Genomic DNA, 25,340 nt, shown 5'->3' with positions numbered 1-25,340 from the left:
ACCTTAATCATTAATCAGAATGCAAATTTACTGAATGCACAAAGCTAGTTCCAAATCTGGGGACGAAAACCAATTATTTATTACACGTATGCAATTTGCAGTTGTATTTGCAACTGGGAATGCGAATAAGTAAAATCCATCAAGTGCATACATTTCGCCAATAAGCTTGGAAGGGGGCATACTTTCAAATGAATACTGATGTGCACACGAAGGCCACTAATGACTTTGAAAAAGATTTCTTTAGGCTCATGAACAATTCCGTGTTTGGCAATGCAACACAATTTAACGAAAACAATTCGAGTCGACCTTGTTCGCAATAATGTACAAGGTCAGCTTCGAAGTCTTATTGTTGACCGTGCATTTGAATCCTGAAATATATTTTATGATGGACGTAGTGCCGTTCATAGCAGAAAAGCGAAACTCAAGTTGACAAAACTTATCTATGTTGGTTCGTCAGTACTTGATTTTTATCGAAGCTGCTTTTGTACGAGTTTTATTACGATAAGTTCTAACCGATTTACCCAGATGGTGTCAAGATGCTTTATACCGACACCGATTCCTTGCCGATGCATATAATACCTCGTTAGCGAATATTATAAAAGCGATCGTACGAAAGAACACCCGTTTTTTTATTTATTAAAACCAATTATAAAGTTATCAAGTTTAAAGATGATTTCACAGGTAAATCAATCGAAAAATACGTGGGACGTCGAGCAAAAATGTACATGACTGTGGCTGAGGCGAAAAATATTATAATGTGAAGGAGTTCCACGGGTTATCGTGCAAAGGGAGCTCAGGCACGATATGTGTGTGGAATTCACAAATACAATAAAGGATACTTCAGTGGGTGTTTACCAGTACATCAAGGTGAGCTTGTCACTGCTGTATACCAAGCGATATATATTTCCCGACGGAACGACTAACTACGTAATTGGACATCGTTTTATTGTAAATCACCCTGTGACTGATGCAGTGCAGTAGTGCATTTATTACGTTAGACTAATAAAACATGTGTTGGTGGTAATTCCGTACTCGCTGGAACAACTTGCAATTCCTCTCGCACAAATGCCTAGCAAGGAGGTTTTGCCTCAGATGGTTGGGCGACAGACACGAAATGATAATGTGCTAGTTGTCTTGGAGAATCAATCCGATCTGAAACTGTAAATAAATAAATTGACCATAATAAGTAAGTAGCGCGACATTGCCCGCTTTCTAACTCCTCTGGTACATATGCATACCGAGTAAAATTATTTCCGAGTGGTTCTATGAGTCGTGATTGTAAAATCATTTTACAAGTAACAGTGACAACCTTTTGTCGAATCGCATTAGCTGGTTTTAATCCAACACAAATTATAATTTCATTATTTAACGCATCTATGAATAATGGAAGCCGTGTTAGCCATTCGCGAGATCGGGTAACAGGTGTCATTAATAAGTTGTGTGGGTATTGACTTCCGATTAACCGTTTTGCAAGTGTACGACTAGATCCACGTGTATAGATACATTCAAGAGAATCATCGATACATGCTGACGTTAATGGTCTAGCTTCTTTGAATTAGCTTGCACCATCGACAATAGTTAATACGTATTTTAATGTGTGCAACTGACACTGTTGATCATGTTCACGATCACGTGGAAGAAATGAGATCGATCTTATGAACCTCGTTTTGTATTTTCACATACAAGCAACCACGTGAACTTTTCTTTGTCACCGGTAGGTAAATTTGCCACAATACTTGTTTGGCCAACCATGCTCGAGCAGTACAATGGGCACTCTCTGTCTCACTTGTTGAGTTTTCAACGGCGGCGTCACTCGTCGCAATAACCAAAAAGCCTTTAATATATTCAAGTTACAACCCGCTCAGAAACCATGTTTGATTTGTAACAATATATTTTACCTTCAATGAGCGGACTTACAGACCACCAAATGTAATTTTGGCCCTCATAAGACCGCTGATGATTCATCTGGAAGTTCCTCCTCCAAGTACAGTATTAGACTAACTGCATTTAAGTCATGACGAGGACGTGCATGGATATCGTTATAAATGGATATTATTATAAACAAGGCCATGTCGGCAACAAGCAGCATCAACATGACGATATAGGTGCGTATGCATGCTTTGGTTTGTTGTTAGAATTAAGTCGTATATCGAGTGGTCTTTCACGCGCACATGAATATTATCTAAAAATATGTTTCTCATCAGGATATTTACTCTGTGGTGTTCCTGATAATATTGCTAACGCAGCAGAATAACGCCGCTATCACCGTTCCTTTTAGACCAGTGTTTGAATCCAGCTAGACCTGGAAGGTTTGGCAAACGTGAATTTCTTTGCTACGCATCGAACACAAATTTCAGCAATCATATTTCGACCATTACGTGTTTGAACTCGAGTTGAATTTTCAGTACGAGGTTTCATGCGGCATCACACACGATATGAAGATATGATTCTGTTATATACAACAATTGTATTATTCATTGGCATCACCGAAATGGAAATTCAACGTCATTGATATCTTTGCACAAGCAGCACCCAAACAACCCAAGCATTTGTCCGTTGGAAACATTTCAATATTTTCAAACGCAGATCGTGAATTGATCATTGATCAAGCTGGATAGGGAAAAATTAAATTGTTATTGGATAATGTTGAGGTGATTAACATAGTACTTGATTTCCCCGTCAGGTGATGAGTGGTGATCAACCGTGTTATGATTCTCTCAAAAACTTTCAGAAAGCGCTAACTGGCATGTCGTTGAGTGGCAAGGCCACTACCGTTGATTTCTTTTCCATAATTGAAAAAACACCTTACCACTGACGGTCTGATGCTTGAACGCCTAATCAATTATGCAAGAATATTTTCACCAGGTCGACATAAAAACACCGATGTGATCCATCTGAGGCGACGACACCCATGCGTGCCTAAAGTGACCCATGACAACTATAACATGATAATATTTTGTGGCCCTGACGCACATGGCTTGCAAACATTCATTGGACTCGGTGTGCCACCAGTTACTCATGGGATGAATTTCTCGATATGTTTACGGAGGACACTAAGGAACCAAATAATTGTCTCACTACTGACTTACTAAGTAAAATACCATGCGGGTCTAGACACAACAATGTGTCACACAACAATTTAGTAATCGTGATAAGCATATAAAATGTTCTCTTTCTGTCAATGAAGTCACACTATAAAAAGAACACAGTGATGACACTCGTGAATACCATTAACTCATTCATGATGTGATAGAAGGCTGTAAAGTGTCATAGATATGTTACAGTCAAGACAAACTGTACGACAAGATCACAAAGTGGGTTTTGACCAAATATTTGATCCGCTGATAAAACCAACCAATGAAATTGCAGAACGTGCCGAGGATACTAAAAACACTACAAGAGCAACAGTGGAACAGGTGGCGGCGCTAACGGGAACAAAATGAAGAACTGGGTCATATTCGTAAAATAGTTAAGCGTAGCAAGGATATTAAACAAAACAAAACCGCAACTGCTGAGATTACTAAACGCTTGCCAACGGTAATTGATCAAGCCAAACTTTAAGTCCGAGAAATCAGAAACCGTTGGTGTGATCGTAAAAGGCACTCATGTACTTGGTGAAGACGTTAGAGAGGCAATTGACAGGTTCTAAAACGTGCCACTCGAGTACAAGTCAAAGATGTCAACACCACCTCAGTACTTTGAACAAATAGTAATCCTAAGTATGTTGCTCTTAAAAGACTCGACAACGGAAACTGTTCAAATTACTACCATAAAACAAGATAAAGACATGGACATTGAATGACCTGGAATAGGTATTCATAGAGCCTGCTGGGAAGGCAAAATGAATCAGTCATCGGCGGAATCATTATGTACAGATGGTTAATGGATTTAAAAACAGGAGAACTGAAGCGGGTGGAAATATATGGAGAGAATACATGAGAATGTAGTAAGACCCTCGCAATCCATGCAGCAACAACAGCAAGAATTGCAAACACAACAAGCATAAGAAACATTTTCTAAGACATCAACAGCAACATGAATTTCTAAGACAGCAAGACATGCAACAAAGTTGTGCAGCACTTACACCCCCAACAGAAGTATTAAGTACGCCTCCATCCGGTAAATTTTGTTCTAAGAATAAACAAAACGGGTAAAAACAGCATACCCGCCTAAGAAATTCGACGAGGCTTTTGGCTTTTGAAGAACAACCAACGGAAGGAAGAGGTCTTGGTGGACTTTGTGACCTAATTGTGCGACGTGCTGATCTATTGGAAACACTTGCTGAATCCGGTCGCGCCTAAAGTTATTAGTAAAGCCACATCGATTTGTTTGCTCACCAACAAAACCAAGTTGTAAGAAGAAGTTGAACACATTACCATACCAACGCTAGCTTGGCGTAAGGTGAGCCAAAAAAGAAACCAATGTTACAAAAGCTACAATTAAATTCCAAAAAGCCAAGGTAAGTTAGTTTCTTCTTTCCTTTTATGATCTTCAACTACTGAGTATTTTAACATCGTTACTATTTTTGAGTAACTCCAACATGTCAAATTTGGTCTTTAAGTTAGTTAGTTTACAAGATAATGTAACATCACTGATAGAGGATCACATAACTTTTTTCGGAAAGTATCGAGATATTACGATATGCTGCTGTACGTAGTGAAATATGTAATACATTTCGAACAAAATTCAAGGTATTAGTCCTAAATATACACAGACGGAATTAAAAAATATACATTCCTTTTTATAGGTATTGTCATTGTCACAAAACAGTCAGTTGAACGACTGAAGTTTCACTTTTGACCTTAAAACCAATGTCATGGTGGTAAATATTATCTTGTTCATTGGGATTCAATTAAATACAAATCGGGTCAGAGGTCGTTTTTGTATGCGCATGTAACTGTGTTCATAGACTTAATCGAAGTTGAAAAATGCAAGGGATTACATTTGACTTGACCCAAAGTTCATTTACGTCTGGTTTCAAAACTCTTTTACCAACGTGTTGATATGTTGTTTTTCAAATCTGCACCATTTGATTCAGAACCAATTAGAGATTAAAAAACGTGTTTTCATGGCAACCCCATGTTATTGTCATCATTCAAGCAAAAGGAGTAATTAACGATATTTTCGAGATGACCATTCCGTTTCCAAACTATTGGACAGATGACCACTATTGTTCTCATTCTAGAGGAAAGATGACCATACTAGAGAACAGATGACCATTATGTTTCCATACTAGAGGATAGATGGCCACTTGAGAGCCATACTAGAGGACAGAAGAGCATTATTTCCATTTAAACCCAGCTACACATATTGCTATAGTGTTATAATGAAAACCCCATGTCGATATGATCATCATCCCTTCAGGAGAAGTAGCCATGTAAAAGCGTTCAGGATGGCCATCAAGGTAACCATTTTTGAGACTGAATCAGTTCGTTTTATTATAGGAAGAACTATACTGTAAGAAATAAGTCTTTTCTTGGTGTCTGTACGATCATCCGTTTAGAATACGAAGTTGCTACGAGAGTTGCATATCTTGTACGTGACATTGGGGTCGTTTTTATCTACGTTAAGCTTTATATTAATAAGTCCATCACGTAAAAAGGAGTCGAGATAAACATATTCCAAAGATAGCCACTATGGGCACTGTGTTATATGCACGATTGGCTCATCATAATTTTACTAGATATTACATGAAGTCTGTGAAACTCACCCTAACCCACATGATAGTATTGCCATGTGTTAAAATTAGTTATTATACGATTCTGTAGACGGCCACTGTCGACCTCTAATTTACACAATTTATGCCCACTACATATTATAGCAAGCCAGAAGACCACGTTGCGTTGATACAGGGGAAGTAACTATAACAAGACATCAAAGATGGCCAGCATGGGCATCCAAAAGGAGGTCATATCAAAATGATTAATTGCCAACAAGATATCGTAAGTATTTGTAACTCCATGTCTGTATGATAAGATGTTACATTTACATATTTGTTTAGAAATAAATTCAATACAAATTAAGAGAATATTTTTTTAAATAATTTAATGGTAAAAGTGTTGCTATTTTAAGCAGAAGCAACTGTAGGTTGAGGCCGTACATTCAGATAGTCATTTCCGAGAATTTTAGCAGCAATGAAAATAGAAATTTCTCTGGTTTAAACATAATTTAAATTTTCTGTAATCTCAACATTATATCTGGCAGATCTTATTAGTATGTCACGTGACACATTTGAAATATTGCGCTAGTTAAGTATATATTGTAAGCGGAGATTTTCTCATAAATTCCTCCAGAAAACTCATATTTAACGATCCATCTGTTTTTGTGTCACATATATATTTATTCCCTCTCATATAATAAATTAAACGTGGCGATAATCCTGGCTAGTTTCACTGGCAAATTCAAGTAAAATATTTTACAAAACTAAATTGTAAAGTTCTTTGGTTTTTGTAATGCAAATAGTATATGTTCCTGCTCATTTAGAATGTGACTATCTGAACATGAATGCTAATTAAAATGTGTTTTTGATAAAAAATAAAAATGAAGGGTCTCAGTATCCACCCATCTGTGATGTCATAAATATCAGGAAACGCCAATACGTGTGCGGTGAATTGTGTCCCCTTAAAAATCGTTAATGTTCATAACGTTAGAACTACTTAAATTATTTTGAAACGATGTTCAGTGTCATTAAGAGTTTCAAGGTGGTTACTATTCTTTCAGGAGAAGTAGCGATAAAAAAAATTCCAAAATGGCACACTGGAGGCTTAATCATTGTCATTTTATTTGAATCCAACCACATATAAAAGAAGTTCTGTTTTGGAATACTCCATGTCTATACGACAATCCATTTAGGAAAAGCAGAGGTAACACAAGTTTCAAGTTTGTCACCATTGCAGCCATGTCGCAGTACTGATCAGCTTCATTTTTGTAAATCAACTGCAAATTAAAAGAAGCTTTCATGTTCAAACTCCTTGCTCATACCGGCATGCGTTTCTTTGCAGGAGAAGTAGGAAGAAAACGATTTTCAAGATGGCCACTAGGGCGGCCGTATTAGATATTAGAACAGCCCAACCTTCTGAATAAGGACAAACTAAATTAAAACCCCAAAATGGCCATCCTTAAGGGAGGAGTAGCGATGGCAAACCTTCAGGTTATCCATCATGCATGCCATGTAGGAGGTAAGAATGGCACGATTCATTTGGCACCGACCATACATGATAAGAAGTTTGTCAGTGAAAACTCAATGCCGCCATGTGTCTCCTTTTAGAAGACAGCGATAAAAATATTTGGCGACCATATTGACAGTCACATTGGCACTATTTTCATTTAGTACCAAAAAGACATGATAAATCTTTCACTGACAGCCCCATGTCGATACCACCGTCCATTTAGTAACAGTAGCAACAACAAAAGTTTCAAGACCTCGGCACTATTGTCATTTAGAGCAATTAGACATCATACGAATCCCTTTAGTGAAAACTCCATGTATAAATGACATCCCATTCAAGAAGAGAAGCGACAACAAAACTGAATATTAGATCTGTGTCATTTTCGTCAGAACTAACAAAACATTATAAGAAGTATTTTAACGAGAATCCCATGTTGACAGACTATTCCTTCAGGAGGAGTAAACAAATTTTCAAGTTGACCGCCTTTGTGGTCATATTGGATGTAAATTCAGCACCATTTTCATTTTGTAACACATAGACAGTCATGTACTATATTTTCCCATATGGTTATTTAGGTTTTGTTAAAACAGTAACATGGGTACATCGTATTTTTAAAAATCTTAATACTGACTTAATGATATCTTTACAAATTCCTGCAGTAAAACTCTAAAACTATGTAGATATAGAAAGTACATAAACACTTTGAACAAAAAGAAGAACCAGAAAATGGACAGGTTTATCACCTTGTTACCTGATAAATGTTCTGATTCAACTCTCTCTCTCTCTCTTATATATATATATATATATATATATATATATATATATATATATATATATATATATATATATATATATATATATATATATATATATATACATATATACATATACATATATATAGTGCCAGACAAAAATATATGCAGTGACCTACTTCTGAATAACTTTTAATCAAATCATCTGTGTTCTCTGGATCATGCCAGTTCAAATACTCATACACGATGAGCTCTGAAATGAAAATAATCATATATATATATATATATATATATATATATATATATATATATATATATATATATATATATATATATATATACCATGGTATGCTTATTGGTCTTGACGAAAGGTGTTTATTCCGACTATGAATTAATCCGACATTAGTTTATTGGTGCGATGAAATGGGAACAAAAGTAGCATTTAAAGGATACGTATATGTATGGAATGCACAACCTGTACTAAGTTAAATGATGTGAATTTGGGATCATATTTTCCACTTGGTAACTTATATATTATGTTAAAATCCGTGGCTTGTAAAAATACACCAACATACAAGCATACATATCATCAGAACATGCATACATACATCCACACACACACACACACATACATACATACATACATACATAAATACACACACACACACACACACACACACACACACACACACACACACACATACATACATACATACATACATACATGCATACGATCGAATGACAACTTAAATGCTAAAAATAAACATCCACACTAAAGGGAAAAAATAACGAACAATGAAAAGGAATAGTATTAAAAGCATGAAACTACTTTAGAAATAAAAAATAAAATTATTAAATCTAAATTTAAAATGCCTCGCGCTAACAACTAAATATATTTATGATCTACATTATCGCTCCATGATTACACTAAACACACTGTTGCTCTCTGAAAATATTACATAAACTCTTGGTCGCTGATAAAATTACATACAATCATGCACGCTGGTAACATAAAAAAGCCATGCTTCACGCTGATAATATTACATACACTCTCAATCACTGGCAACAATGCCTTCACACTAACTCTATGGAAATAACACATAATGGTAATGTAATAACAGTCTTACTCTTGAAATTTTATCTACCCTCCTGCACTCTAATAACATAACACGCACTCTTGCTTTCTGATAAAATTACATACTTTTTCGCTCTTTTTTATACTCTTTCTCATCGATAATAGTACATACGCTCTTACTCTCTGATAACATGCACTCTTCCTCCCCGATGGTATTACATACAATCTGTCTCCATGATACCATTACCTGCATACTTGCTCTTTGATAAGATTACACACATCCTTCCTCCCTGAATATACTACATTGATGATTGATCGCTGATACCAAAACATACACTCTTGTTCTCTCATTACTTACCTCTTGTTCACTGTGGACATTATACACTCCCTTATTTTGTGATAAATTTAAGTACACTTTTGCTACCTGATAACTGTACATACACCCTTGATCTCTGAAATTATTACATACACTCCCGCCCTCTGAAAACATTAAATACGCCTGTGAAGTCTATATTACATACACTCTTGCTCTGTCAGCATTTTATACTCTCTTGCTCTCTGATAATATCACATACACTAGTCACGCCTCACTAGTGCTCCCTAATATCGAAGTTGAGCTGGGCTAAGGCAAAAACATGTTGGCATCACATGCGTTGAAAGTAGTGTCGAAAAGTTTGAGGTATAAACACATATTTGGAAGATTAAATATAAAGGATATATCTAAAATATTTGAATCGATGGTGCGACCAATATTATGTTACGGTTCAGAAATGTGGCGGTATGGGTATTTATCAGAAATTCAAGCAATTCGACAAAGATTTTGTAAAAGATATCTTTAGGTACCAAATACGGTAAATAATTATGTTAGTCTTGGTGAATGTGGACAATACCCTTTGAGTATAACTTATATATTTACATGTGTAAAGACCTGGACTAAAATTATAATATGACGAAAAGCAGATTGCCTTTCCAATCTTACATTATGTTAAAAACACTGGATGATGCCGTCTAAAGCAGATGGGCCACTGAAGTTAAAAAAATGTTATTCCCTCTTGGTTTTTGTTATGCATGTTTAGCGCAAGAAATGGATGACAGAAACAGTGTTCTAACTATGTTTGGACTATTTCTTTTTGATTTCTCTTTAAAGATCTGGTGAAATGTGTGTGTGTGTGTGTGTGTGTGTGTGTGTGTGTGTGTGTGTGTGTGTGCGTATGTGTGATTTGGATTTTTAACGTAGCTTTAACAATTGTTCAGTCATAAGGCTACGATGTCTGCAGTGTGGCAGTTTATAGTGATGTCTAGCACTGGGGCATCATGCCGCAGACTTGTAGCATGATGTCCCACCCAGTCACATTATCATGACACCAGGTCTACCAAATTTAACATTAACCTCTTAATGCTGAGCGCCAAGCGAGGCAGCTGTTAGTACCTATTTTATCAGTCTTCAGTATGACTCGGCCGGGGATCAAACCCACAAACTCCCGCATCCGAGGCGGACGCTCTAACCACTAGCCACCAGAGCGGTGATCGGGTGAAATAAAATTGGCGAGTCTACAAAATATGTTTATTATAGTCAACACAAGTCGTTATTGGATATCGATAAATATTTAACATTAGATCTACCCTTTATTTTCAGAAAAACATTTGTATATTTTAGATGTTATAAACATAATTTAATGATTGAACGAAGACCATACGATAAAATTGAAAGAGTTTATAAATTATATATAATAGAAAATATCATGTGTGTAGAAGATTAGTATCATCATGAACCTATATATTTATACCATTTTAGGACTGACAGGATTAGTATTAACCCTTCAGTAGATAAATTCATAAATTAAATGTCCACCCAGAAAATAAGCCTTACTACAACCGTTTAAAAATGTGTGTATTCTGCTTTTTACCCTAAGAATTGAGCTGTTATAAAGTATTGATATCATTTCCTAAACAATTGTTTTTTTCACTAGACTGTTTATGGTGCACTGTGTATTAAAATCTGTTGTTATGGTATTCTGTTATGTATTATGGGACGGAAACCTACAGTACTAAATACATTTTATGTTCTGTTCTTTTCCATATAAAATTAAATACAATCATGCTCTTTGATATCAGTATCTACGCCATTATTCTGTGATAAAAGTATATGCACTCTTCCACACAGATTACGTTAGATACATTAACCCGTACTCCATTCAAGTGTTTGCATGCCTCCTGTCAGCTTTATAACATTACAGGCACCCTTAATCCCTGATGATATTACACATACTGCTGGTCTCTGATAAAATTGCATACACGCATGCCATCTGAGTAAACTGCAAACATTCATGGTCCAGCACACTATACATTCTTGGTCCCTTGCAACATTCTCTTTGTCCTTGGTAACATTAGTAGTTCTATTTGATATTTGGCACTTGAGACTCAAATGGAATTATATAGGCCTTTAGGCCTGGGACGATTGAGACCCAAACGGTAATTTAACATGAGCTTTAGGGACAGTCTAGACCCGAACGGAAAATGAAACATGGTTGGACTGCCTAGATCCAAACGGGAATTGAACATGGTAGAATTTCCTAGACCCAAACGGGAAATGAACAGTGACTATCTAGACCCATTCGGAATTGAACATGGGCTTTTTGGGAATGTCTAGATTCAAGAGGAATTGAACATGGTTGGCCTGTCTAAACCAAAACCGGAATTGAACATGGCAAAAACAGCATAGGCATATACACATAGACATATATGCATATGCAAACAAACAAACATTTATACAACATAAAGACCAAACAGCTTTTCGGCAATAGCGAATAGATCCTTTCTAAGCAAGTGAGAAATGGTAAAACGATTACATTTATTTTTAGCAAACTTGTATATAGGAAAACCCAAGTCTATCTTTATAAATTAGAAATTTCCAGCCTCAATCACGTCACGGTACTGGACACTGAGGAACAATTGGCAGCAGTGTTGCAAGTGGCTGACCTGAATACGCGTTACTGAAGGTAGATAGATGAAATGAATTGTATAGGGACAAAATATAGACGTATACATTTACATACATATACACGCACACATACTCCAAACTTCCTGTGGTAGCTTAAAATTTAAGAGAAGGAGATATAATTTCACAACATAGACTAGACTATCTCTTAGATCACCAAAAATACTACATGGAGAAACGCTAGTATCTATTTATAGTCACAAGTTGTAGGAAAGTCAATTTAAAAAAAAACAATATATATTTATAGCTACAACTTGTTGAAATTCATTTGGGAAAACCTGCTATCTATTTAAGGATAAAAATTGTTGAAATTCCTTTTGTGAAAAACCCCACTCTATTTATAGCTACAATTTGTGGTAAATCATTTGGAAAACCAACTATCTATTTATAGTGTCATCTTGTAGGAACATCCTATTGAAAAAACTTAGTATCTATTTATAACCATAACGTTTAGAAAAATCCTTGGAAAAATCCATGTCCATATTTATAGCCTCAACATTTCTAGTCTGAATGACTTCACGGTATTGGACACTGGCAAACAACTGGCAACAATTTTGCAAGTGGCTGACCGCAATCGGACGGCTACTAAGTACCAGTGTTGCAAATGGCTGACATCAATTTGCGTTACTACAGGTAGGTAGGTGAAATTAATTGTACAGGAACAAAAGGGTTTTATAGGGACAAATGAGTTTGAAAGCGACAAACAAAATATAGACATACATTCACATACATATATAAACACACACGCACACATACTCCAAACTTCCTGTGTTAGCTTAGAATGTACGAGAAAGAAATGAAATCTCACAAAATAAACTATCCCTTACAGCACAAAAAATATTATTCATCACACATCAACTATACCATTCAAGACCCCTTAAACACGCTCTCCAAATCGCCTTGATGTTAGGGTATAACTTAAATGTCACACTAGGTAAGTGAGAAATGGAAAAATGCTAGTATATATTTTCGGCCACAACGTGCAGAAAAATCATGTGAAAAATCTAGTATCTATTTATAGCTGCAACTTGTAGGAAATTGCTTTGGAAAACCTAGTATTTATTTTTATCCATAATTTGTTGTAAAAGCCCATGAAAACCCAATATCTTTTTACAACCTCATCTTGTGACACTCCTATTAATAAGCCCTGTGTATCTAATTATAGCTACATCTTGTGGAAATTCCTATGGAAGAACCCAGGTCTATATTTGTAGCCTCAAAACGATCCAGTGTTGCAAGGGACTGACCTCAACCAGGTGATTATTAAGTAATAGTGTTTCAAGTGGCTGACCTGAATATGATCTACTGTAGATAGGGACAAACAAAACATAGACATAAAGACACACACACACCACTGTTAGCTTAAGGTGTAAGAGCATGATGAAATCCCACAAACCTACTATCACCTTACATACCATCAAACATCCCATTATTCACTCTATCCAAAACGCTTTGCGTTCGCTTAGAATGCAAAGATAAGGAGAAGAAATCCCAGAAACCTGTAATCCCATGTCTTATATACATCCAACATCCCATTATACACTCTATCCAAAAACGCCCTGTGTTAGCTTGGAATGTAACAGAAGGAACTCTTACAAAATATACTACTCCTTACACCACAAATAATGCTATCCATTACACAAATATACCATCCAACATCCACATACAATCCAACACCCCTTGCATACACTATCCAAAAGGTCCTGTGTTAGCTTAGATCGCATGAAAGCCAACAAAACATACTATCCATCGCACCATAATAATACTATCCATCACACCACTATGCCATCCTACATCCCAGTACCATTCAACACCCCTTACACATATTATCCGAAAACGCATCGTCTTAACATAGAATATAAGAGAAGGAGAAGAAATCCCACAAATATAATATCCAAAACAACGCATATACCATCAAACACACTTACACACACTATCAAAAAACGCCCTGTTTAAGCTTAGAGTGTAAGATGTGGAGAAGAAATCTCAAACATACTCTCACACATCATATATACCATTCTTTATCTAATAAAAATATTATCCACGATACCTTCTGACATCCAAATACCATTCAACACCCCTTAGACAAGCACATGCTATTAAAAAGAAACACAATGTCTTAGCTTAGAGTTTAAGAGAAGGAGATTAGTCTCACAACATTATATCCAAAACATCACCTGTACCATTCAAACCCCCTTACACACACTAGAGTTTAAGAGAAGGTGAAGAAATCTCACAACATATAATATCCCGTACACCATAAACAAAATAGATCTGAGACAACTAGTATATGTACTGTTAGCAGAAACAAGTATACTATATAATGTTGTCTAATTACATTACATATACTACTTGTCTCTGATCATATTACCTATGCTATTTGTTTCCGAACACATTACATAAACTACTTGTCTCTGATCACATTACATATGCTACTTGTCTCTGATCACATTAAATATACTACTTGTCTCTGATCACATTACATATACTACTTGTCAATGACACCATTACATATACTACATGTCTCTGACAATATTACATGCATATGTATCTTCATCTCTGAGAAATAAATAATATACTCTTTCTCTATAAGAATATTATATTTTCAAATTTTAGATTACCTTCACTTCTCGGTTCAAATGGGGCTGCGACTTCAGCAATAATACCCAATATTTGTTTGAAGTATTCAAGGTCAAAATAAGATGGATGGCCATTCTTGTGATGCCACACTGAAAGATTAAAATAAATCAGTTGAAGGTTTTTTTAAAAAAAATCTATTTGTCTTATGATATATACGAGTTATATAAATTTTCAGCTTCTTTACGGACAGTTTGAACTCGGTGTGGCGAATCCTTGGTGATGAAGCTCATTCAGTGTGTGTGTGTGTGTGTGTATGTATGTATGTATGTATGTATGTATGTATGTATGTATGTATGTATGTATGTATGTATACAAATATGTAGTCAGAGCTAACCAGCATTTGGCAGAGCATGACTATCTTTGAACATTTGCTTGATGATGAAAATACTTCAACCATGCTAGTACGTCTATATTGTTATGTGTTTAACATTAACTTTGAAATATTGAAATGGTAAAGAAAAGGAAATGGAAAACTTACACAAGTGTAATAATATACGTATTTCTTTCTGCATAACAAATGTATGCATGTATATGTTTGCATGCATGTGTGCGTGCGTGTATGTGCGCTTATATCTATGACTGACTGACTTACTTCATTCCCTCTTCAGCAAAGATTACATCAGGTTAATAAAATCACGGATCATGCAATTTACAAGATTGTGAAACACAACATAGAACTGAGAACGTAAACAAGAAAAATACATCAACTATCGCATTTACAAAATGAAATATATTAATACACAGTCATATTGTAATCTCTAGGAAACTTCGGGATTAAATATCCCTAGGCACAATATGGATTCAACCCGTCTTTTATACATATTTGTCTGGAACTGCTAATGTTTCAGCAAATATTGATATCAATTATGTATTGTTACATGATTAACAATAGCCTTGGAATCGAACGAGTGTGTGTGTGTGTGTGTGTGTGTGTGTGTGTGTGTGTGTGTGAGAGAGAGAGAGAGAGAGAGAGAGAGAGAGAGAGAGTTAGATTTTTAACTTAGCTTTAACACTTTTTCAGTCATATCGCTACGATGTCTGCAATGTGGCAGTTTATAGTGATGTCTAGCACTGGGGCATCATGCCGCAGACATGTATCATGATGTCCCACCCAGTCACATTATCCTGACACCAGGCAACCAGTTCTGACACTAACCTACTAAAGCTGAGCACCAAGCGTGGCAACTGTTAGTTCCTTTTTTATGTCAATGGTATGACTCGGCCTGGGATCGAACCCACGACCTCCCGCTTCCAAGGCGGACGCTCTAACCAATTTTCCACCGGAGCGGTCGGAATCGAATGAAATTGATTTTCTTATGTGTTCTTGATTATGTTTTAGAATTATGCTATAATTAAATCTTAACCTGGTGGCTGATAAGATAAATTGATCACCCGTATCTAGTCTGACAAAATGAAAAGAAAGACAGAATCGGGAAGTGTATACAAGTGCTAATAACATGTGTTGTTCTTAACACAGAACAAATGCATTCGTGTATGCATGTATGTATGTATGTATGTATGTATGTATGTATGTATGTATGTATGTATGTATGTATGTATGTATGTGTGTGTATGAATGCATATATGTATGTATGTATATAAAGTGCAACCCCGCAAGGGGCCCCGAGTGGCCGAGTGGTCTAAAGCGCTCTCCGTTACGGATCACTGCCATCTCACCTCTGTCTGCGTGGGTTCGAGTCTCGGATTCAGCCAATGTGGGCATGTGAGAATGCTTGCCAGTAGCTTCTCGTGGGTCGGTGGTTCTTTCCGGGGTTTTCCCGGGTTCTTCCTCCACCATTAATACTGGCCGCCATGTATAGCCTATCGTGTGCTGAAAAATGGCGTAAAACCCTACAACAACAACAACAGCAACCCCGCTATAACATACCCCACTATAGCGCGAATTCGGATATAGCGCGGTCATGGAGTGGCTCCAGAAATTTCTTACATTCATTCGTACACAAAAAAAAAAACCATTTTTTTTCCAAAATACATGAAATAGTGTATAAAAAATTTATCATTATGAGGAAGAGATCGCGTATAAATTCGAATTTAATATGATCGTGGCGTGGTTCCTTAAATTTTAAATACATGTATGTGAAGTGGCAAATTTTATGTCGATCTAACAAGAATACATTAGTTGAGACCAGACAACCATTAATTAGATTTATTGAGTCAGGCGCGTATGATATCGCCATACTACCGTGTACGGTAATGTCCTTTAGAGGGAGAATTCTGTTCCTAATTAAACATTTGTTTATACAGCAGCCAGGCGGACAATTTAGGACAAGGAAAACTTCATTTTCATGGTAAAGTTGTCACAATTGAGAGAACGCAGAAACTCTGTTACTCAAACTACCAGGGTCAAGTTGACCCTGACTTTGGCGCCTCTGGGAAAAGGCGGCAGAGATATTTGATTCTGATTGGTATGTTAAATGTTAGGGCGTGTTCCAACACAAAATTTCATAGGTTTTAATATCGGCCGCATCGAATTTTAATCAGTCTAAGCTTTTCCTACACGAGGGGACCCAAAGGTTACGACTTCGGGAATTTGCAAGAAATTTCCGTAAAACTGTTGTCCAAAAAGGGGACGATTGTCAAAAGGAACCGACGAACTAATTTACCGATTAGAGGGAGGAACGTTGAAAGCAAAGGGAGAAATAGCTCCAGAGACGTATGGGACGAATGAGGGATGTTATTCTGAGACCTATACGGAGAAGCATAGAGAAGAGTGCAGTGAGACGTATAATCCTGTGACGCAACCCTGCGACGTATTAATTTCTGAAGAAGTATTTTGAGAATATCCTGAGACGGATGGTAGAAAGTATCATCCTGAGATCCAAGGGTCTGAATAGCGACAGAGGAAGCAAAAACAGACTGAGGACGAGCAGGTTATGAAATCGTACAAGACGTTGACTTCGATTGTTCACTCGATCCTATGATGAATTAAATCTATCAGTAACAGATCGGCTATCTTATTTAGATCTATTTGCGTTTTCTTTGTATTTCGGTGAAAGTTAAATTTCTAAAAGCAGAATACATTCCTGATGTAATGAATTTTCACAGTGTTTGCATGTAATTGATTAAATTCTTTGTTTACATGTACGGGGGCTCGTGTTGGTTTGTTCTATATACCTGCTCAGATCTCTATCTATTCCACCTATAAGTTTCATCACTTATATTTATATTTACTCGAACCGGGCAATAACATCGAGGGCGGTCAACCCCTAGGTAACGAAACCCATATATGGAGGGACATTCACTCCCCCCGTGTAACAATGTGTATATTTATCGTACCGGGAATTATTTTTTTAAGAAGCAGCAGAGAGGGTGAACAGACCATTTAAGGGAATGGTCACCCTTGTGTTTAGACCAAAAAAATAGTGACCCTTCATAGAGGTCAATACCACGTCTACGATTATTGTTTGTCCCAAACAGAATTGTAGACAGGACCCTCTTTGCTGCTCAATAATCTTGGGAATCTTCATCTGAATCCTGGGAATTTGTTCTATGTTTCAAGTAATATTCAAGTTCTGATGGTGGTTTTTCTATTTTTGGATTTATGTTCTTTCTTTTTCTGTAATAGTTCATCAAACTTCTGTATCGATCTCCATCGCAATTTTTACAAATCTGATATAATCCTCTAACGCCGTTGTTACATCCAACACAACTTCGTGAACCAGCATGAGGATTTTTCTTTAAAATATAATTATGTTTTTTGCAATATTCTCCACGACACCTTTTGTTGCATTTATCTGTTTTTTATTGAATTAACCACGCACAGTTGTTCATTATATTAATGATATCTGTTTAATTAAATTTATTAATTTATCCAAATATTTTATCAAGACCCACACGATATCTTGTTCTAGGATCATGTGAATTTATTGTTATAAATCCATGCGGAGTAGCTTGCGCTCGTGAAAAGAAATTTCTGAATTTAATTATATCCATGTCACCGCTGCACCAAGTTTGATGAATATTTCGCAGCGTGTGTGTGTCTACGCCATTAAACACAACTAAAATATTACAATTGTCCCTGATTACTTTTGGTATTTGTGTATATCGTTGAGTAACATAGATCACATCTGTATTTTTATGTCTGCCGCGAGAAAATATCCTGGCTGGATTTGATTGTTCATCTAGCATCACATCATCATACATAAGTAACTTATTAATAAATCCGTCTAAAACATCAACGGACGGTGCTTCATCAATATCTGTTATAAACTCTATAACATCATTATCTTCGTCCAGTAATCGCGCGTTTTCGTTAAAATCTTTTAATACTTCATAACATCGTTGATCATCAGCTGATGGTGCTACCAAATATAATTTATCCCATTTCAACCATCTCATTATCAGATTAAGTAATAACTGCGTCTTACCCGATCCAGATGGTCCTATGATAATCATTCTGATGGAATTCGGTAGTGCAGGATGATGCTTAACAGGTTTTCGCTGCCGAGTTGCTGAGAAATCAATTATATCTATATATATTATATTATTGAATTTATATTGTTTACGCTGTAGAGTTAAAACTTCAACTACTGATTTAGCTACAGTTATAACAAAAAATAAAAAATAGCATATGGTGGAAAATGTGCTGTGTGCGGTAGAAAGAAATTTTCATTTTTACCTAATAAGCGCGGTGGTGATATTGCTAATTTGATGTTAAAGTTTCCGGGTACTCCATGGGCTAAATACCCAGGAGAAAAACGTCTACCAGGATATAATTATTGCGGTCCTGGTACTCGACTTGATATCAGGCTCGATAATCAGGATCAACCAAAACCAGGCGAGGAACCAGTAAACGATATTGATCGAGCTTGTCATATTCATGATGTTGCTTATAAGAGTAAAAATCTACAGGATAGGCATATTGCAGATGTGAAATTAATTCACGCGTTAAATTCCATAAAAAATAAAAATATCAGAGAATCATTAGCTAATTGGTTAGTAAGATCCGCGATGAAAGGTAAATTAGCGTTTGGGTCTGGTAATATATAATGGAATTAATTTATTATTCACCAAGAGGATATTGGAGAGGCAAAGCAGCAATTGGTAAACTTGCTGATGCAGCAGCGGTTAAACATTCTACTGCTAGCGCGTGGTTATCCAAACAGGCAATATGGCAAATTTATCTACCACCACCGAAACGATATCAGTACGCGTATTTCGATGTTAGTGTTCCTAATGAAGTTCATCAAGCAGATATTCTGTTTTTACCACATGATACTGTGCGTGGAAAAACGTACAAGTGCGCGTTAACTGTAGTTGATGTTGCAAGTAGATATAAAAAGGCAGAGCCGCTATCAACGAAAACATCATCTGAAGTAGCCGATGCGTTTGAACGAATTTATCAACGAGATGGTGGACCACAAAGTGGTCTACGATGGCCACAGCTGCTACAGGTTGATCCTGATAAGGAATTTCTTGGTCCAGTATCATCGTTGATGAAACGACATAATACCAAACTACGACGAGGTCATACTGCAATTCACCGTGATTAGGCAATTGTTGAGCGATTTAATCGAACACTTGCTGAGCGGTTATTTGGATATCAATATGCTAAGGAATTTATTCAAGATAAAAGATCTCGTGAATGGGTTGCAAGATTACCAAGCGTGATAGCTGCATTAAATAGCGAGATCACACGAACAACCAACATGAAACCCATTAATCCAATTACAAAAAAAAAATATACCAACACAACGAAAAGATGTTGAAAAACAAAAAATATTGGGTGATGTTACAGTTAGATATTTATATGAACCGGGTGAACTTGAAGGTGGTAGCGCGAGAGCGACTGATCCTATTTGGAGTGTTACCACACACAAAATATCCACCGTGACAAGATCGCCAGGTAGACCTGCAATCTACAGATTAGATTCGGCTGCTCATCAACGTGGATTTGTACGTGAGCAACTACAAATAATTCCCACGGATACACAACTACCATCGCGATCACTTAACTAGCACTAGCGCCTCTACGTCGATTACACTCAAGACAGGTCAACATGGTATTTTCTCGTGTATGACCGCGACCATTATCTTTTCTGTCTACGGTAAATTGTCTTGAATCATTGCTCGAATACCTCCACAGCATTATGCAATTACAACTGGTGCAATGATTATTCTGCTGTTGTTTTAACTCAATAATAAATTCAACATCAAGATCAAAGTCGCGCTTATATTTTTTATCAGCTTGTTTGTATCCGATTAATCTGTTTCTTATTATATCATCATCGATGACGTTGAATTTATTAACGATTTCAGGAATTATAATTCTACGTAATTGACATATTTTTCTGACCCTCGATACCGCTAAATAGACTAAATTTGATCACTCGATGTGATCGTCTACAATCCAGACTCGTGTGTCAGAAATAGTTAATCCCTGAGACGAGTGGATCGTCATAGCGTATCCCAACACCCATGGAGATTTGTCAGCGCATAATGCATCTTCGACCACACCGATATCAACAGCGACAATATCATTTAATACGAGATTTTGATTCTCAGTCTGTCCTGGAATATCAACATTAATATTCTGTTTTCGTGTATCTGATGGTCTATAACATAACGGTACGGGTAATTCTGAATATTTTTCTTTATGCAGCTGAAATAAATGCTGTTGTAAATCGTCTCTGATTATTTTTCTGCTTGCTACGATCAAATCGTTGGGTCTCCATAAATTTAAAAAATCACTCATTGAGGTCTCTGAGATTACTCCGCGTATTATTTCACACTGAATTTTGTTTGATTGTAATCTGATTAATTTTTTAAATTCCTTTAAATTTGCATGAAGAGCTCTATGATCATCATCTATTTCTTCGTAATAATCGACGAAATTTTTTAAGCAATCATGTGCAGATGGTCCAACAAAAGGCGGCGGTTGACCATGATCGCCACACATTATTATAGCGGTATTTTTCGTCAGCAACCAATCAAGAAACATTTTTAATGTATCCAATGACACCGTACATATCTCGTCCCAAATAATTATTTTAGGTATATATTTTTCTCCCATTCGTTCAGGAGTCCATGTATCCCCGCGCCACCGAAAGAAACTATGATACGTGCACGATTGTACTTGCCGTTGTTTCATCTCGCGTGCAAGTCTATGTGTGGGTGTCAGCACGATCTTATCTGAATTTCTAAAAACATTAATCGCTCGAGTCGTCTTGCCGCAGACACCAGGTCCATTGATATATACTGTCTTATATCAAGTTATTGGATCACTCAACGATGGCGCTTTCGACATTTCTGATATTTTATTAATCTTACGATAAAAATGTCTCATCGGAACATCTGCTGATTCTGTATAATTGTGTAATATTTCCTTTTTTATTCTCCACGAACTCCATCGTTCATCATTACTTGTAAATTTCATAACAGACTCTAAATATGTACTCGAAATATAAAACGAATCTGTTGCGACTCTGACTGCGGTCTCAGGAAATTTATTAATCATCGATAATAAATTTATGGAAACATAAGCCAGGACATTTTTCCTTAAACTCGCTAATAACTTCATCAGCACTGATAGAATCTGACATGGGCAACCAAACTTCGGTCTGCGCGTGATATGATATAATTGCCTCACTAACCACCAACGATGTCAGTACAGCACAATCTAGCATATATCGTAATAAAACTATAGGCGCCCAACGTTTTTCACAAAAATGTCTGCCAAACCAAACATAACAAATCTTGTGAAGATTTTCCTTAAGCTCAAATGATTCAACACAAGCGAATCCAGTCAGGTCAAAATCAGGTAATGGTCCATTAATTTCCACTCGCATCATCTCGTTTGTAGGGTGACCGAATCTTTTAAAGTGTACAGAACAATCTCCGTATCCTAGAAAACTCCCCGGATAACATGCAACCATATCAACCGAAATGACATCGTTGTAATTATACTTGGTATTCCATTATCCGCCATGTCCGTTTTCGACGCAACTTGCGCGTACATCTTAAAGTAAATCAAATCGTGTTGGTTTCCATGAATTTCTTTCTCTAGCGAAATGAGCCGCAACAGATGGAACGATGAAGCAATTAGTTAGTACTTTGTCAGTATTTTCCGCGTGTTTGTACTTGGAAAACTTCTCCGCGAAATTTTTCATCTCGTCATGGAGAGATTCTGTTCGATATATTTCACCGTTTGGTCTAACAAACTGATCAAATTCACCTTCCTCATTACTTTTAAATAACCATACCGATACAGGATCGTTTTTACTTATTTCGTTGATAAAATCAAACATACTATCTGGGGGGTAAAATCTAATAGTTCGATCACGTGGAAATATTGTTACTGCGCTGGTCCATGCGTGCGCGTTATGATCAATAATATTTATTGGAGCTCCTTCGATTTATATTTTGATTCGTACAGTACTTCTCCCGTTACTGTCGCTACGGTTATTGGAAATTTTAATATTTTTCCTAACTCAGCAACATCTTTCATTGTAGCACCGGTATCCTTAACTGAATCAGCCCACGAGTTTATTTTTTTTACGTCTTAAATCAGTTAATCCATTTCCACGCATCGCGTTTGTAAAGTGTTCTATTACTCGCTCGGCTACACAATTTAACCTTGAAAATTTCATGGGTGTCAGTTTATCAACGTTGGGTTTTTTATTTATCTCATAGATTCCATAAATAACCGCTGTTACAGGATACGCTCGCTCATAATACGGTTTGTCAATACCCGTCAATAGACCCGGTCTGGAATTTTTACTTAATATGGCGATTTTATTATTACCAAGGACAGGATCATATTTGTGACGGATGATCCAACTACCTGTTTCTGTTAGTACAATGAATTTTACTCTAAAGAAATATTTTTGATTACCCTCATACTCAGCGATGTAGTTAATGATAGTTTCCGCTCGTTTGTCATTCATTGTGGCGTCCTTGACAGTATTGCGTATAATCTTGAACGTTGACCATGTATGAGATGCACCATCCGTGTAAAATTCTTTCTTGGCGTCGTGAATTTTATTGATCAAACTTTTATTTTTCGGATCAACCAAATTTCGAACTGGTAAATCAGAAGATAGTCTGTCGAGGTTGAATTTATATTTAACAGGTCTAGTTTGGGATAATCTCTCAAACTCATTGATATAATTAAAACAAATATTTAAGTAAAGAAAATTATATATATACAATGTCTCAATGCAAATGGTTGATGATCGGCTCAGTAAATCGATGCAACAAATCCTGCAGAAAGGAATTTTGTTGGATGCACTTACAAAGTATACGCCGAGGAAGTCTAGGACCAATACCGTGTCTGCGATGTGGTATTGGAGTGCGAGGAAAAACAGGATTATGTGGAAAGTGCGGTGGAAAACGGTTCAGAGAACTTAAAAGATATTCTGACAAAAAAAATAATAATGGTGAAAACGCTATAAAATCCGTGGAGGATTATATATCAAGATTTCAGACAAACAATGATTTAAACAAATAATATTATTGCATATATGGAGCAAAATATATTTGTCCCACACCCCACAATAACAAACTATGAATCAAATCGTAATGGCATGATCAGACACTGCAGGTTGAAGAGACCGGTTGGCGTTGTTTCTAATACTGGCTATCTTAGATTTACAGTTGGGAAGAAAAGATATCTGTGTCATCGATTCACGTGTCAGTGTTTCTTCGGAGTGATCAAAGATGATCTTGTTATTGATCATGTTGACGGGGATCCTCAGAACAACTCCTTATCCAACCTTCGTGTTGTCACACAAAGCGTGAACTCTGCATGTGGTAATACTGGAAGATGTAAAACAATCGGAAAGAGGGCGGTAAATTCCACAAACACAGAAACTGGCGAAGTAATTATATTTCGTTCGATACGTTCTGCTGCGAAATACTTTGATATTAATCCGTCTTCAGTACAAACAGTAGCAGAAAATATAACCAGATCTGCTTTCTCAAAAAAATATAAGCAGAAAATCACCTTTCAGTACTGTTAACTATCATCACCACCTCGAATTATATTTATTTTTTGGGGGGTCAGAAATTGTCATTATTATACTACTTATTTTTTTACTCATGAAAGGGAGGTAATTTATGGTCATAATCATATACAACATCATAGGTCTGTGATGCCTGGTGGAGCAAGTTGAACAGTATGCATTACAGAAAGGATTTATGATTCCTAACTTACAAAAATATACAGTTCGTGTATTTTTCTGCCCTATTAGAACAGCGCAACACACAGACATTACATCTAACCTGCAGAAAACCGACATGTATATTCCAGCCTACTGAGTGCAGAATCCAGCGTCTAGTCTGTATCGTGTGGCGGGTTAATTTTAGATCCAATGTACAATGTACTGACTCGTAGGTCCACGATAGTGTTTGGAATTAAAAATCAGTTGCATTTTCCTTGTTCAGTGCAGAAATATAATGCGAGATTGTGTATGTATGTGTGATTATTTATTTATCGAGTAAACTCCCTTTGACCAGTCATAGAGAAGATGAAAAAATCTAGCAATTAGATGATCTAGACCGGATGTTCTATCATACATGGCGTGGTATAGTAAATAGGGAATTCCTTAATTTAGCTTTGTTTGGTGAAAATATATCATATAAATGTATTTCTTGAATTCAGAATTGTATTTTGTGTAAATATATTCGAAATGAGTTCCTTTTCAATGATTATTAGCTATATATTAACTTTCGAAACATGTTTGTAA

General features: G+C 36.4%; 1 protein-coding gene across 2 annotated transcripts in view; it reads right to left on the bottom strand.

Moving 5' to 3' along the window:
• LOC149807936 (neuroligin-4, X-linked-like) overlaps positions 1-25,340 on the bottom strand; it is a 145,977-nt gene that overhangs the window by 10,536 nt on the left and 110,101 nt on the right. For both annotated transcript variants that reach the window (XM_089972132.1, XM_089972123.1), the window contains exons 7-8: positions 14,616-14,723; positions 8,101-8,174 (exon numbers count right to left, since the gene is read on the bottom strand). In XM_089972132.1, the coding sequence (XP_089828258.1) occupies positions 8,101-8,174; positions 14,616-14,723 (182 nt within the window). The remainder of the gene's footprint in view (positions 1-8,100; positions 8,175-14,615; positions 14,724-25,340) is intronic.

Source organism: Sinohyriopsis cumingii, chromosome 1, assembly GCF_028554795.1.
Source record: "Sinohyriopsis cumingii isolate HCF-2022 chromosome 1, ASM2855479v2, whole genome shotgun sequence".
NCBI lineage: Eukaryota > Metazoa > Mollusca > Bivalvia > Unionida > Unionidae > Sinohyriopsis > Sinohyriopsis cumingii.
Note: the sequence above shows the minus strand (reverse complement) of the source record. Positions and strands in the feature narration are given on the sequence as shown.